The 13,344-nt window shown below is 41.3% G+C and overlaps 1 protein-coding gene across 1 annotated transcript in view; it reads right to left on the bottom strand.

The window, feature by feature from the left end:
* Positions 1-13,344, bottom strand: part of LOC140209581 (gamma-aminobutyric acid receptor subunit rho-2-like) — a 36,736-nt gene that overhangs the window by 19,957 nt on the left and 3,435 nt on the right. Inside the window, exon 2 of the mRNA XM_072277856.1 lies at positions 10,284-10,390. Within this exon, the coding sequence (XP_072133957.1) occupies positions 10,284-10,302 (19 nt within the window). The 5' untranslated portion in view covers positions 10,303-10,390. The remainder of the gene's footprint in view (positions 1-10,283; positions 10,391-13,344) is intronic.

Here is a 13,344-nt window from a genome sequence, read left to right as displayed (position 1 = left end):
ATTCTGCCATGTTCCAGGTAGGTTATTCAACCTTTCCCCCTCATCCATTTAAATTTTCTATGTATTCTTTCAAGCTTAATATATTTCCTGTAGGTACTTGACCAGAATTGCACACAATACTCCAAATTCATCCTCACCAATGTAATATACAACGTCAACATAACATCCCAACTCCTGTACTCAATATTTTGATTTATTAAGGCCAATGTGCCAAAAGCCCTTTTTACGATTCTATCCATCTGTGATGCCAGTTTAAAGGAATTATAGAAACATAGAAAATAGGTGCAGGAGTAGGCCATTCAGCCCTTCAAGCCTGCACTGCCATTCAGTACGATCATGGCTGATCACCCAACTCAGAACCCTGTACCAGCCTTTCCTCCATACCCCCTGATCCCTTTAGCCACAAGGGCCATATCTAACTCCCTCTTAAATATAGCCAATAAACTGGCCTCAACTGTTTCCTGTGGCCGAGAATTCCTCAGATTCACCACTCTCTGTGTGAAGAAGTTTTTCTTCATCTCAGTCCTAAAAGGCTTCCCCTTTATCCTCAAACTGTGACCCCTCGTTCTGGACCTCCCCAACATCGGGAACAATCTTCCTGCATCTAGCCTGTCCAATCCCTTTAGAATTTTATACGTTTCAATAAGATCCCCCCTCAATCTTCTAAATTCCAATGACTATAAGCCTAGTCTATCCAGTCTTTCATAATATGAAAGTCCTGCCATCACAGGAATCAATCTGGTGAACCTTCTTTGTACTCCCTCTATGGCAAGGATGTCTTTCCTCAGATTAGGGGACCAAAATTATGGATCTATATTCCCCGATCCCCTTGTTCTAGCACACACTTAAGTGCCCTACCATATTAAACTGTCCTTTCGGTCAAAATGGCGCCAGCAAACACCGATTCCAGGTAGCTAACCTCTTCAAGTATTTCACTTTTTCTACACCTTCTGCTTGTTCTTTTTGTCTTGCTTGTGTTTTGGAGTCTGTTGGGGCCTGTGACATGCAGTTTGGAGTGATCTGGCATTCTGCTGTCCACGGAGAGAACACGAGAGCACAAGCACAAGCTACCTCATGAAGGAGACCAGAGACAGGGCACAGGGCTACGATCAACTCCATTTCAAAACGCCGAGCAAGATTGAAGCATTGCGGCAAATATGGAGGTCAGTGGTTGTTCTGCATGGGGGCCATGGGCTGACAGTGGCTTGTAGCCGGGTCGGAATTGGTCGGAAAGCCGCAGGGTGGTAGAGCAGCGGTCACTCTTTGCGGAAGGACTGAATTCAAGTGCCACTCTTCTCGGTTCTGGAGGGAGGTTGTTTTTGAAAGTCTGAGATTTATTTGATTATTGGACTGTAGTTTATATTATTCTCCTTCAGTTTGCTGTGATTTCTTTCTTATTGCTGATTGGCAGTTGGGGTTCTGGATGGGCAATGTGTTGGTTTTTGTGCCATAGGAAGGGTTGGGGATTTAGGGTCTGATGTTTTTGTTAGTTTTTCTGTGTGGGCGATCTGTTGCTTTTTGTGTGTGGGAGAGGGGATTGGGGGTTTGATGTTGTTGCTGTTTTTTTGCGAGTGAGGCTGTTGGGGGTTTGGTGTTCTAGCTGCCATTTTCTGTGTGGGCAATCTTAGTTTTTTTTGTGCGAGGATGGGGGTGGTGGGTCTGGGGTTTGCGAGTTTTGTTTCTTTTTCTTTTTCATGGGGGGGGGGATGATGTCTTTCCTTTTGATTACTTCGTTTTTTTTTGTATTTCATGGCTACCTGGAGAAGACGAATATCAGAGTTGTATTGTACGTGCATACTTTGGCAATAAAATGAACTGTATAAGTCTTACGCCAGTTTGTCCACTCAAAGTGCAACACCTCACATCTGTTTGCATTAAATTCATCTTCCATTTTTCAGCTCGGTCCAGATCACTTGGCAAGCTTTGATAAATTGTCCCACTATCCATTACACCCCCAGTCCTGGTATCGTTCACAAATTTGTTTATCCAGTTTACCACATTATCATTTTGATCACTAATATTGATGACAAACAACAATGGACCCAGCGCCAATCCCTGTGGCACATGACACGTCACAGACATCTAATCTGAAAGACAACCATCTACTACCGCTCTCTGGCTTCTTCCACTAAGCCAATGTTGAATCCAATTGATTATTTCATCCTTCCCAGATGCATGATATAGTCAAAGCTTTCCAGAACTATTTCAGAAATATATTGTCAAAAGGGAGTACTGAGCATCAGGGACAGGTAGTGAGAGAACTTTCATGTTGCAGATTCTGAGTGCCCTACTAACTCCCTTACGATGTTCTGGAGCATGCTGATATTAAGGGAGAGGAGGTGTTGGAGTTGTTAAAATACATTAGGACAGATAAGTCCCCGGGGCCTGACGGAATATTCCCCCGGCTGCTCCACGAGGCGAGAGAAGAGACTGCTGAGCCTCTGGCTAGGATCTTTATGTCCTCGTTGTCCACGGGAATGGTACCGGAGGATTGGAGGGAGGCAAGTGTTGTTCCCTTGTTCAAAAAAGATAGTAGGGATAGTCCGGGTAATTATAGACCAGTGAGCCTTACGTCTGTGGTGGGAAAGCTGTTGGAAAAGATTCTTAGAGATGGGATCTATGGGCATTTAGAGAATCACGGTCTGATCAGGGACAGTTAGCATGGCTTTGTGGAGGGCAGATCGTGTCTAACAAGCCTGATAGAGTTCTTTGAGGAGGTGACCAGGCATATAGATGAGGGTAGTGCAGTGGATGTGATCTATATGGATTTTAGTAAGGCATTTGACAAGGTTCCACACGGTAGGCTTATTCAGAAAATTAGAAGGCATGGGATCCAGGGAAGTTTGGCCAGGTGGATTCAGAATTGGCTTGCCTGCAGAAGGCAGAGGGTGGTGGTGGAGGGAGTACATTCAGATTGGAGGATTGTGACTAGTGGTGTCCCACAAGGATCTGTTCTGGGACCTCTACTTTTCGTGATTTTTATTAACGACCTGGATGTGGGGGTAGAAGGGTGGGTTGGCAAGTTTGCAGACGACACAAAGGTTGGTGGTGTTGTAGATAGTGTAGAGGATTGTCAAAGATTGCAGACAGACATTGATAGGATGCAGAAGTGGGCTGAGAAGTGGCAGATGGATTTCAACCCGGAGAAGTGTGAGGTAGTACACTTTGGAAGGACAAACTCCAAGGCAGAGTACAAAGTAAATGGTAGGATACTTGGTAGTGTGGAGGAGCAGAGGGATCTCGGGGTACATGTCCACAGATCCCTGAAAGTTGCCTCACAGGTGGATAGGGTAGTTAAGAAAGCTTATGGGGTGTTAGCTTTCATAAGTTGAGGGATAGAGTTTAAGAGTCGCGATGTAATGATGCAGCTCTATAAAACTCTGGTTAGGCCACACTTGGAGTATTGTGTCCAGTTCTGGTCACCTCACTATAGGAAGGATGTGGAAGCATTGGAAATGGTCCAGAGGAGATGTACCAGGATGCTGCCTGGTTTAGAAATTATGCATTATAATCAGAGATTAAGGGAGCTAGGGCTTTACTCTTTGGAGAGAAGGAGGATGAGAGGAGACATGATAGAGGTATACAAGATATTAAGAGGAATAGATAGAGTGGACAGCCAGCGCCTCTTCCCCAGGGCACCACTGCTCAATACAAGAGGACATGGCTTTAAGGTAAGGGGTGGGAAGTTCAAGGGGGATATTAGAGGAAGGTTTTTTACTCAGAGAGTGGTTGGTGCATGGAATGCACTGCCTGAGTCAGTGGTGGAGGCAGATACACTAGTGAAGTTTAAGAGACTACTAGACAGGTATATGGAGGAATCTAAGGTGGGGGCTTATATGGGAGGCAGGGTTTGAGGGTCGGCACAACATTGTGGGCCGAAGGGCCTGTACTGTGCTGTACTATTCTATATGCCTCAATGAAAGAGCTAGGTCTGCAAATCTGTACAAATCAAGTGTCCTAAGCTTATTGTGACTTGTTGGCCGAATTTGAGTGCTTTTGAGTGCTCTTGGTTCTGGTGTAGAAGATGTGTGTCAATGGTTATGCATTTGTCTGGTACATTAGCTCCACTCCAAGTGCTGAGGGTAAAACACAGCACTGCTAAAGACAGGCTGAGAAGATAATTGGGGTAACAGCAAGCCTTGTTTGACACCATCTTTCCACCAAGGTTGGATTTGTCATAGACCTATTGGCCAGGATCACAACGCATGCCATGAATTCGCAAATGTAAGGAGGAGGCCATTGCATTCCACAGAGAAGGTGCAAGACACCTTACAGAAGTTGCTGGGAATCAGTTCCGCACCTCAACGCCCTGAGCTGTAATAGTGTCATGTTAAACAGCTACACTACCACGGCAGTAACCAGCCCTCATCAATGGGGCCAACTATTGTCTGGGGATTGCAGGTCATCTCAGCACCAGCTCCTACTTCTGACTCTTCATTTACTGCCCCGACCCCTAACTCCACTTATCCCTGTTCCTAAACCCTAACCTGTCCAATAACTCCCTACACTGCCCACAAACCATTGCCCCAAACCTAATAACAACACCGAGCAACAACCTCAACAGACATCTCTGCTCAGCACCATCTTGACCCGACCTTCAACACCAAGAACGTTCCCTCTTGACATCTCGCTGATCACCTAGCACGATAGCAAGAGGGAAAGCTCTGGGAGACCTCCTCCTAACAAACTTCATGAGGCACTGTCACCATAACTGACCCCTTACTTTTCCAAAGAGACAAGCATTAGGTCTCATGGCTAAAGCTCCAATCCAGGCACTGTAACTTGTTACATTAGATCATTGTCTGAACAAGAAGCTGCAAGGATATGCACATTATCTACAGGAGAGCAGACAGGGATGACTTTTAGACTAAACAATTACAGCCATTAAGTATCCTTAGTTCCTGGACGGCCCTGAAACAGCTGTAATTAGCACCTGTGACGAGACGTGGTATCTTTATCAGAAAACACCAGGCTGGTTTGAAGAGAATTGCGTCCTTGTGAACATTTTAACTTTGCCAGATGTAGCAGAAGAATCCCCTCGGCATTCTTACCAGGTGGCTTCAAAGAGAGTTTCAACCAAAACAACTAATGTACACTAGACTTCCATCTCAATGCACCAACATCATCACAATCAGTATAATTATCAGTAAGTAGTTTAATGACAGTGAACGACTCCAGGACAGCTCAAGCTCATGAAACAGCCTTTATTAATGTGTTCTTCTGCATTGAGCAGGGGTTATAGAATTACACTGTGAGGACAACTAAGATATAAATAATTGAACTTAAGGAACTCCCTTCTGACATAGGGAGAAAAATAATTCATTTAAAGAAACCTTTAATTAAGAAAATTCAAAATGTTGTCTTGCTATAGAATCATAAGAAGGGTAAATTTTCTCTCCCTCCATGTAACTGTCCTCATTTACTTAAACTTACATGCAAACAAGCCTGCTGACAAGTTTTCTTTTGAACACTTCCATATGAACTAATGAATTTATTCTCTACAATAATATTGATCACATCCTCTCCCAATGGATGAACGAGCCCATCAGATATGAGGCAACACACACAGAATGCTGTAGGAACCCAGCATGCCAGGCAGCATCTATGGAAAAGAGTTAACAGTTGATGCTTTGGGCAGAGACCCTTCACCCTGATGAAGGGTCTCGGCCCAAAACGTCGACTGCTTACTCTATTCCATAGGTGCTGCCTGGCCTGCTGAGTTCCTCCAGCATTTTGTGTGTGTTACTTTAGATTTACAGCAACTGCAGGTTTTCTCTTGTTTGTGAAATACCACCAGATATGACATCATTTGTTGAAAAAATAATTCACAAATACATTGAGTTCTGTATGCCACTATGAAATGACAAAACTGTAAAATAATCATATAACTGTGAATTATAAGTTTTGTTTTAGTTACACATTGTGCTTTCAGAATTTGAGCAGTTTGTATTTCCTGAAGAAAGAGGAATTGTTTGTTAGCTAGATATCACATTTATAGTGATCATTTCTGTATGTCTATATTTAAGTTCCTTTCTTTTCAATGTAGGTTGGTACAGAGTTGTTATAGAGACAGCACACACACACACACACACACACACACACACACACACACATACAGCATAAATTGCTTCTTCCTCTAATCCACATGGTCATCAGTGAGATAGTTAATCCTCACTTGTACATTCACTGAGCTTCCAGATGGTTAGTCAAATTCCACAGCCAATGGGGTTTGCACTAAGCAGGAAAGAAACAAAATCCAAAAAAGCGATTTGCAGTGTTAATTCCACATTCATACATCTGCACACTGTGTGGGCGGAACAGTGAGCTTTAAAGCTACAGTAACCTCAAGGGGAAAGTAATCTACATTTCAGGATAATAAACTACTGTTCCTACCCTAAAAAAGAATGCTTTCAATGAGAGAGGATTCCATTCCCAAGAGCTGGTATTATAGTCAAAAGTTCCAGGGGATGGGAAAGATCTTCAGCTTTCTAATTTAAAATATATTTCCATTTATTATATTTTGTGGTAAGAGAATCAATATGCTTCAAAATTCTGGCTTTAAGCTTTTGCAATAATGATATTTTCAAAATAACTTTTTCAACTTTTTCTAGCTTATAATCAACTCTCAGGCAAAAATCAATAGAAAAGGCATATTTAAAGGCACTGAACATTGTAATGGAGTGTACAATAACCAAAATTTTAAAATACTTTCAAAATTGGGACTTAGAGTAATTACCATACGAATCAATCCAAGATATGCCCTGCACACAATTTTGTGTGAGTTATAGTCACAGGCAGGTCAAAGATCACGTGGCTTGTTGCTCATTTAGATATCAAGTGCAAGATATTGTGCAGCAATTTTACAAAATTTCATGGCAGTGTCTTGTGATGCACAGGCAGTAAAGGGCGGATACTACTATGTTAAGCTGAAGTGTAGACATTGGGGCAGTGACATGTGCGGCTATAGCGCAACCATTTATCCAGTCATATAGCACAGAATCAGGCCCTCTGTCCACTTGCCCATACCGACATCAAGCACCCATCTTTATTAATCACATTTTTGGATAGGAACATTCTATGCCTTGGTGATTCAAGAACCTGTCAAGATACTTCTTAAATGTTACAGAAGTATCAGCCTCTACTACCCCACCAGGGAGTATGGTCCAGACTCAACCATTCTCTGAGTGATAAAATTTTTCTTCAGATGCCTTCTTAACATCCCTTAACTTAAACCTATGCCCTTTGGTTTGGACACTGCTATGGAGAAAAGTTTCTTGCTATACAACCTATATGCAGAATGATCTTATTTCTTGTATACCTCAATCAGATCCTCAAAAGCTGCCTGTTTTGAGTGAAAACAAACCCAGCTTATCCATGTTCTGCATATAACCAAAATTCTCCATCCCAGACAAGATACTTGCGAAGCTTCTCTGCACCCTCTACATTGCAATCATGTCCTTCCTAACGTGCATGACCAGGACCAGACTTCAAATCTAACTCAACCACTGTGTTATACAGTACACTGCTATTATATTCAATGTCCTGGCTTTTGGAGGCAAGACTTCTTCACCATCACATCTAGCTGAGCTGCTGTCTTCATTTAGACACAAAGCTCCTGTTATTCCACACTCTAAGGTCCTATCAATCATTATGTATATCCTAGCCATGTTTGACCTCCCAAAATGCATCAAATTACATTTGTAAGGATTAAATTCAATATATCATTGCTTTGTCCATCTTATCAAACCATCAGTATTTTCCATGAGCCTATTATGACTCTCCTCACTATCAACTTCACTATCTAGTTTTCATGTCATATGCAAACTTAATATTCATATCGAAACCATTGAAGTATATAACAAACAGAAAGAGGCCCAGCACCGATTTCTGCTGTACACTACCCACTATTACTTTCCCATCATAAAAACAACCATTCACCATCACCCTCGGCCTCATATTACAAAACCAATTTTGGATTCAATTTGGACTTGCTCTGAATCCCAAATACTCTAACTTAGTGAATACCAACGGGGGCAGTTACGTGTCCTAAAGAGACATTAGGGGAAATAGAAGTCGTGGCGGGGCATTCAAGATTCTTGGGGGTGGGGTGGTAACCGGCAGCCTAAGTTGACGCACGAGACCTGACCAACCTATGGTAGAAAATGCACTTCCAAAAAGGATGGAGCACTGGAACAAAGGGAGAACCATAGCTCTACAGGAGGTGAGCACTCGTCATCACATCGTGTCTGAAACTCGACAATCTCATCCGACCTTACCAACTAAACAGACACTATTGGGGATGCATAAATTAGCAACCAGGGTGCCCAACAGTTCCCCTTGACTCACGGCATGGAACGAGTTCATGCAATTTAACTGTTGGTAAGTCAAGTACACCCTCTCCACTTTCTCTACAGATCTACGGAAAACACGTACAGCGATACAGCGCTGGGCAGAACCAAACGGTGAAATCAGTGAACCTACCAACTCCGAGGATTCCTCTTGAGGTGTTCAAAGCAACCTCAGCTTCATATGTGCTGACAAGAACCATCTATGGGGATTATGAGACCTTGCGTGATTGGTCAATCACTCTAACTGGAGTTGTATAAAGGTAGCTCGATGAGCACCAGCTCTATCACAACTAATGTTCAGATTCTAATTTGAATCCTGGTCAACCTAATTTTAGCAGTTGTGATCGTCTTCATCTTTGCCTCGACGTTCCTTTGCGCGCCGTTACCATCGTTCTATCCGTGTCAACTCAATGCCGTCTTCAACATCCAATAGGCATTCCAGTTTGTGTTATTTTTTTAATTTTAATTTAGCCCCATTAATGATGGATAAACATGTACAGCACAATCTCTATGAGTCTGAAGGCGGTGAAGCCTTTAATTCTAATCCTGCTAAGAAACAGAATCTACAAAAAGTGCGTCAAGATAATGTTTCATACCTCCAAACATACTTCCAAAATGAAAGCAAAGTGTGAGAAATCTTACACAATTGGTGAAAGATTAATAATGCCAGCTATATTAGAAGTACTCACCACCATTCTCAAAATGGATATCAGTATTTTAAAATCACTTCCTCTGAGTAATAACTCTGTAGCTCATTGTGTTGATGAAATAAGTGAAGGCATTGAGTATCAACTATACACAGAGCTACAAAATACAGAATTTGGGATTAAACTGGATGAGTCAACTGTATGAGCAACGAGCCATTGCTAATGGGATATGTACGGTTTATCAAAAATGGAAAAGTTTATGAAGAGATTTTCCTTTGTAAAAAGTTAAAAACAAATATCAATGGAGAATCAATCTACAACGAGCTTAAAATGTATATTGAGGATAAAAGTACTCCGATTAGGAACGTGATTTCTTGTGCAACAGATGGAACACCATCTATGACAGGTCACCATGCTGTTGCAGTGGCATTCAGAATCAATTCAAGGATTTGAACGATCTGGAAATCCGGACTGGCTAATTAACGCATTTCTTTGCAAGATGGAAGAACAGGAAGAAAGCTTGCAAGAAGAAATGATCAAAATTCAGAATGATGAAGAAGCAAAAATGCCGACTTTTGTGGTATGCGGCTACACCGTCATACATAATTTCCTGATCTTTGGAGAAGAGCCAAACTGCTCTTCATTGTATTTCCATCTTCCTACCTTATTGAAAGAGGCTTCAGTGCAGTGAAACACACACTCAGAAAAAACAGAAAACTGAAACTGCTTAGACATTGTTACGCATGCGAACTTAAGACTTTTGCTGTCACAACTTAAACCAGATATTTCAACTCTTGCTAAAAATCACATTGATATTGAAGCTGCTGTGCAATGCACAGGTATTCTGTAAACTAGGTTTAAAGACAAATAAAAAAATTAAAGCAGCATAATTTTTCTCATGTTAGCATATAGTAGACATGTTTTTACACTATGGGGGCACCGGAAAGTTTACTCTGCCTAAGAGGGGCATTGGCAAGTATGAAGGTGCTTTAAAGGGGTTTTGGTAAGTATGAAGGTGCTTTGGGGAGCCTAAAAAAAGGTTGGGAAACTCTGGTCTAACCTTCAGCCCCATATGAGACTTGTCAAAGGCTTTACTGAAGTTCATGTTGATGACATCAATTAGAGTATATTTATCAGTAAACTTAGCAACTTTTTAAGTTATTTAGCTCCATTTTTGGAGTATAATCAGAACTACAAAATATTTACAGAACTATTTTTGAGAGACCACCATGAAAACATTAAAAGTTATTAAAAGTTTAATGATTGAATAAATAAAATAAGCTCCTACCACCAAATGCAGGTCTCATTGTGAAATCATGATCATCCACTCTGAGAAGATGTTCTGATTTTGATGGTCGAATTTTGGTTGAATCCGGAATTCTCTTTATTAGGGGACTGCAAAGAGTAAAACATCCAGTTATTTTTCGTCCTTGGACTCACTTTACACCGCAAGCTGTCGGAGCAGTGCTGCCAGGATAATCAAGGACACGACCCACCCAGCCAACACACTTTTCGTCCCCCTTCCCTCCAGGAGAAGGCTCAGGAGCTTGAAGACTCATATGGCCAGATTTGGGAACAGCTTCTTTCCAACTGTGATAAGACTGCTGATCAGATCCTGACCCGGATCTGGGCCATAACCTCCAAATATCCAGACCTGCCGCTCAGTTTTTTTGCACTACCTTACTTTCCATTTTTCTATTTTCTATTTATGATTTATAATCTAAATTTTTAATATTTGCTATTGATTTGTAATCCGGGGAGTGCGAAGCGCAAAACCAAATATCACTGTGATGATTGTACGTCTAATATCAATCGTTCGGCGACAATAAAGTATAAAGTATATTTCTTCTGGCAGAAATACATCATTACCAGTACAAAAAGGTGACTGAAGCATGACAATCAGCTTGCAATATCTTTGAACCCAGAATACCCCTGTGGTTCAATTGTATTCTCTTTTTTTCCCCTGCTCATCCCTGGCTACATTTCAATCTTGGCCAAGAGAACAGATGTGCCTTGCCATTTCAAAGGAGGTGTCAATAAAAAGAAGTCTGATGATGATCCTGTTACTGACTTCTTCTACAAGACAGGGAACACCAATATATACCCAAAGCCTTTAGCTGTGGCCTGGGATTAGTGGTTAGAGAATTAGCAATGTGTCAGAGATCTCCCAATCTGTGATTCTTTATGGCTTTAACTATCCCATGTCATGACACGTCACTGCCTGCCTTTTGCTTTCCATTTTTGAACAACGATGTGTTAATTAATGATAAGGACAACAAGAAAAGAAATTAGAATAACATTTACAGCGTTTTGACCAATGATGTTTATTCTAGAGTGCATTAAGATTAAAGAACTATGAGTCACTTGAAACAGTACAATAACGTCCAGAGTAAATTTATTATCCATGTACATACATGTCATAATATACAACCCTGATATTCTAACCAATATAGATTAGAGAGAATTATTTCTTAACACTGTGGCTTTTAAGATCAATGATTCTTATCAAATGGATGTTTTCAACTCTATTTTAAAACAATTGCTTTATGATGTTATATTGTGAGACATTATCATTTTTGCTTGAATGCAATTACCTTTCATTTTACCTGCACATTGCTCCCAACCTGTACAATTAGACAGTATGCAAAGATTCTTTAAACCTTCTACAAAAAAAAAGCTGAAAGTATCCTGAGAACTCAGAGCATTAATTTTGATGGAATTCCAGTCAATAAACTACTCCTGTTCCTGTGTGATGCCTGCTCGAAGAGCTAGAGAATATGATAATTGGACTTTCACTTTCCTGATCCAGAAGACAAACAATGGACGGCTGATGTGATAAATAGGAAATATCTTCATTGGGTTGTTTGCAGCTCAATAGGCTTCTCCCACCCCACCCTACCGCCCCATCACTAAATTGAATTTCTAAATCTCTTGGGTATATTTGTGTTTAAACTCTGGGCTTTGAAAACTGTTCATTTAACTTACTGTAATCTTTCTTCTGATTTTCTGTGGAAGAGCTTGATGTTAAAAGCTCTTCCTATAAAGCTATCAGATTTAAATGCTTTCAAAGATGGTAAATACTTCCGCTCAAGATGGCGCCTGCATACAATGCTCTTTCGGTTGCCTTCCTCTAGAAAGTGCATGAAACCATGTATTTCACTTCTTTTATATCTTTTACGTTTGTTTCTCCATCTTGAATGTGATTCTGGAAGCACTGGAGCCTGTGATTTACAGTTTGGAGATTGTTTGGGTGCTTCAGTGCTCTGCAGTCTCCGAGAGAAGTGCAGGAGGCAGAGGCAGCATAGCGAACCTTGGGGTGAGAAGGCTGTGGGTCAGGGCACATTTCACCAATTAAAGTTCCCATTGTTTATCAATTAAAGTGATGAGGGGGATTGAAATTTTGTGGCAAATACAGAAGGTGAGTGCAGGCTGCCTGTCTTTTGATCACAGGTGAGATTGCTCTGCTGCCGGAGAGGAGAGACTGGTGGGGTCACTCTGCTACTGCAGTGGGAAAGGCCTGCCGCTGTGCCCAGAGAATGTTACTCAGGCTTTCTGCGCTTTGGATATGGACTTGGACTACAGACTTTTTTTTTTATGCACACAGTCTTCTAATTTTTTTATAATCTGTGTTTTTCACCCAATCTTTCTCATTTTTTTGTGTGCAGGGGAGAGGATTTGGGGGTCAATATGCCTGTTCCATTTTTGTTCATTTTTTTGTGCGGGTTGGAAGGAATTGGGGGTTGATGATTGTGCTGCTGTTCTTTTCGTTCTTGGTTTTGTGGCTATCTGGAGAAGTATTTCAGAGTTGTATACTTTGATAATAAATGAACCTTTGAGGAACAATTTCAATCTGAATTTCCAGAAGGAAGTCAGTGCCACACACATCGATGTGGGAAGTTGAGGAAGTGCTTTTCAGAAACCTCGCTTGATGAGAACATTGATAAAGCTTATTCACTGGAAGTCAACAGGGAACTGAATTTTGAGGCCAGAGTTTGATGTGCAGCTGATACTGGATAGTACATTTTTTTATTTATTGAGAAACAGTGCAGAGAAGGTCCTTCCAGCCCCTCAAGCTACATTGTCCAGCAACCACTGATTAACCCAATCCTAAACACAGGACAATTTACAATTAACCTACCAACCGATATGTCTTTGGAATGTGGGTAGAATCTGGTGCATGCAGAGGAAACCCACGTGGTCACCCATGCAAACTCCTTACAGGATGCAGTGGGAATTGATCCTGGTTCACAGGTACTGTAAAGCATTATGCCAACCACTTGACTATCATGCTGCCCCTAGTATTTAGTAATACTGACTGGAGAGATTTTCTAAATAGGGAATTCTTTAAG

Source organism: Mobula birostris, chromosome 2 (genome assembly GCF_030028105.1).
Source record: "Mobula birostris isolate sMobBir1 chromosome 2, sMobBir1.hap1, whole genome shotgun sequence".
NCBI classification, from domain to species: domain Eukaryota; kingdom Metazoa; phylum Chordata; class Chondrichthyes; order Myliobatiformes; family Myliobatidae; genus Mobula; species Mobula birostris.
The sequence above is the reverse complement of the archived record's forward strand: the minus strand, read 5'-3'. Positions and strand labels throughout refer to the sequence as shown.